At 39.1% G+C, this 3,639-nt stretch overlaps 1 protein-coding gene across 1 annotated transcript; it reads left to right on the top strand.

Annotated features, from left to right (window-relative positions):
- Positions 1-1,971: 1,971 nt before the first annotated feature.
- On the top strand, positions 1,972-3,549 carry LOC102295551 (ubiquitin-conjugating enzyme E2 G2; the record flags this gene model as incomplete). Its single annotated transcript, XM_014341215.1, is given in 3 exon segments — positions 1,972-2,154; positions 3,357-3,392; positions 3,504-3,549. Coding segments are annotated over 3 exon segments (125 nt in total), but the record flags the coding sequence as incomplete, so codon positions are not given.
- Positions 3,550-3,639: the final 90 nt, after the last annotated feature.

Raw genomic sequence — 3,639 nt, 5'->3', positions numbered from 1 at the left:
ACATTTAATGATTTACTTTTTAATACTTTAACATTCGTGTTATCAGCATTCAGTGATTTAATGTTAATTTTGAACACTGATGACTACAATATTGACTATATAATTTAACAGCGATATTTTAAATACTGATGAGTTTAATGCTGATTCTTTAAAGACTATAATTCATATTTGATGCCAAAAATGATTGTTTAACTGTTGATATTATTACATCATTACATTTTAATTTGAGGTCCCCAAACACGCTGTCAAGATGCAGCTGCTGAGACACAAAGCTGCTGCTGTTTGTCTGTAAACCATAGAGACCCTCAGATCAGTGATTAGGATCAGACCTCCTTTAGAATTAGATTAATTTAGACTTATCGTCAAGCAGCGTATAACAGATCTGTTTGATAATGCAATTGTTTCAGAACATTATCATGTTTACTGATTTCAATTCCATTCTGCTTTATTTACGTAGCCCCAAATCGCAACAACATTCACCTTGAGGAGTTTTAAACTGTAACAATAAAACAGTCAGTGTGAGTCAAGCCTCATGATTGGAAGCTCAGTAGGGCTGCATAAGAAAAGCAGGACTGTTCACCCAAAAAAAACATAATCAGAGAAAAGGAAAAGGTCATAAATATTTGTTGTGTAATCAACATTCATTTTCTTTTTATGCTCTTTAGTTCATCTACATCTTGTTGGGGGGAGGCAGCAGAGGGCCTTGAACTAGACTTCCTGATAAAGAGGAACTTACTGCAGCACGTTCTGATGTGGCAGCTGTGTGCAGTTGCAGCATTTGCACACAGCAACAACAATAACAGATAAAAACATCCCTCGGCAGATAATATAGGCAAAATCCAGCAGTTCAATATTCAGGCCACAGAACTTTCTCACTGTATAAAGTAACAAAGTTGAGTTCTGACTGCCGATTGTAGTTTGAATATTTTAAAAACAGTCTGGAAACTGCACTCTTAGGTCAAAGGTCACACAGACCAATGAGTCATTACAAGTAAAAAGAGAAAAACAGGAAATCATCACTTTTGGTAAATGGTAAATGGCCTGCATTTGTATAGCGCTTTACTCAGTCCCTAAGGACCCCAAAGCGCTTTACACGTCCAGTCATCCACACATTCACACACTGGTGATGGCAGCTACATTGTAGCCACAGCTGCCTTGGGGCGCACTGACAGAAGCGAGGCTGCCGGACACTGGCGCCACCGGGCCCTCTGACCACCACCAGTTTTACATACTTGGCACTATTAAATAGTGCCACTTTTCACATGTGGCACTATTTCCAGGCAGTCATTCGCTGTCAGACACTTCTTCACTCACTATGTGTTAACAGACCTCTCTGCACTAAATCACACTTGTTATTAATCTCTCTTTCACACCATTCTGTCATCCTTCTCTCACCACAACCAGTGGGTCCAGATGGCCCCGCCCCTCCCTGAGCCTGGGAGGTTTCTTCCTGTTAAAAGGGAGTTTTTCCTTCCCACCGTGGCCTTCCCACTGCTCATAGGGGGTCATATGATTGTTGGGTTTTTCTCTGTATGTATTATTGTAGGGTCTACCTTACAATATAAAGCACCCTGAGGTGACTGTTGTTGTGATTTGGCGTTGTATAAATAAAGTTGACTTGAATTTAATTTATTTATTTATTTTATTATGTATTTGAGTATTCAACAACAACAACAAAACAGATCTGCTGTGGCACATTTAGACCGTGGCACAGTTAGACCGTAACTTATTATTACATGCATACATCTTGATTCTCAGTCATCCAGGTAAGGAAATCAATTACATACATAAATTAAATTAAATAAAGACAAAATTGAATAAAAAAGACTATATAACATTTATTAAAGGCACAAAAAACATTTACCTGAGTAAAATTAAGTTTACAATTAAACAAATGAGCTTAATTATTAAACATTAATTATTTTTTATTTGTTTTTAAATGAATTGTTTTTATTTTTGTCGACAGGGTGCGCTGTCTGCTGACACGCAAACTGAAACACGTTTTGCGCATGCTCAGTCGGATCAGCTGTTGGTCCGTTGCTCTGTGAGAACCTGAGAAACTGAGCCACTTTTGTTTATTTGTTTGTTTGTTATTTTCTCCGGTAAACACGATGGCTGGCACAGCGCTCAAGAGACTTATGGCCGAGTACAAACGTGAGTAACGCGAGCCGCTTTCAGCCAATGGGAGGTCTTTTAATGTTAGCTAGCATGCTAAGCTAACAGCTCCGCTAGCGCCTGTATCTCTGTACGAAACTCGTTAAAAGTTCGGTCGATTTGAGCTTTTCTTCGCTGTCCGCGTTTGTTCTTCTGTACCTGCGACTCAAACCGATAACCTGATGAATATCTGGACAGTGTGAATAATCCGGTGTCGGCTTTGTCCACCTGCAGTTTAAACCGCGGTATAATTTGGAGCTTATATAATGTGTTTGTGGCGTTATCCAGAATGTTCCATATAGCTGCCGTGATGTAACTTTCAAAACTTTTCTGAAGTATGTTAAATGAACACAAAATGCGAACATCATGTTTATCTGTTGGTTACAGGAACACAGAGCGCAGGTGGAAAACTCGCTGCGAGGCTTCAGCGCTGCACTGACACGGCGGCTGATTTGCCTTTTCTGAAAGTGATAAATTTGAAGGTTTTTAAATGTAGTTTGGTGCACTGAGGGCTAACGATAAGAACTTGAACTGGGGGATTAGCCTCGGTACACATTCATATTTAGGCCTGTCATTTATTTAATGCGCTCATTTCAGGCTGCTACACTTTAATCTTGTGTAATAATGTGAATTCTGCATAGATTAGTCGATTCATTCAAGATTCAAGAACTTCATTGTCATGTACACCGCAAAACACAAATGGTTACGCAGAGCAATGAAGTTCTTAGTTTGCACGTTCCCTAAAAGAAAGTAAAACACACAAACAGTGCTTTGTGAATCTTGTAGTTTATGTGGGTGTAAACAGAATTTAAAGTGCAAGTAGTTGCAACACTGTCACAGTGATAATATATACAGAGTATATATTAAGGTGTATACGTAGAGCTATGTATAACAATTGCAACTTTACAGGTTAGGGGTAATTACAGTTGTATTATGTTGTGTATAAGTGTTCGAACTTGCAGATTTACAGTTATGGATAAACAGTTCGACATAGATCATTGTGGTAAATCTGATTGGTATTTAAGATAATTGGGAAGTCTTTTATAACTGCTTTCTTGCTTTAGGCTGTTTTTAAATGAATAAATGTTAATCATTTCTTCAACATGGGAAAGCAAACAATCTATCAGCTGTTTAAAAATGTGACTGAGACCGGATCACAGCAGAGGTCAAAGGTCACTCATCTTTCTGTGTTTGTGTTTCAGAGCTGACCTTGAACCCACCTGAGGGCATCGTGGCAGGTGAGACACCAGAACACATCTGTAGCTTCTGCAGATGTGTCTTCAGATGTTCAGCGTGTTGTTCCAACAGTCAGACACCCGAGATTTAAAGAGTTTGTGTTTGCTGTGCAGGTCCAGTGAACGAGGAGAACTTCTTCGAGTGGGAGGCTCTCATCATGTGAGTACCCCGTCTCCATGGAAACACACGTTTGAGTCATTTTTGGGTGTTTGTATTTGTTTTGGAGTGTCATTGTGTATGTGTCAGTTA

The sequence above is a fragment of the Haplochromis burtoni genome, unplaced genomic scaffold (genome assembly GCF_018398535.1).
Source record: "Haplochromis burtoni strain Fernald_Lab_line unplaced genomic scaffold, NCSU_Asbu1 Contig_465, whole genome shotgun sequence".
NCBI classification, from domain to species: domain Eukaryota; kingdom Metazoa; phylum Chordata; class Actinopteri; order Cichliformes; family Cichlidae; genus Haplochromis; species Haplochromis burtoni.
Note: the sequence above shows the minus strand (reverse complement) of the source record. Positions and strands in the feature narration are given on the sequence as shown.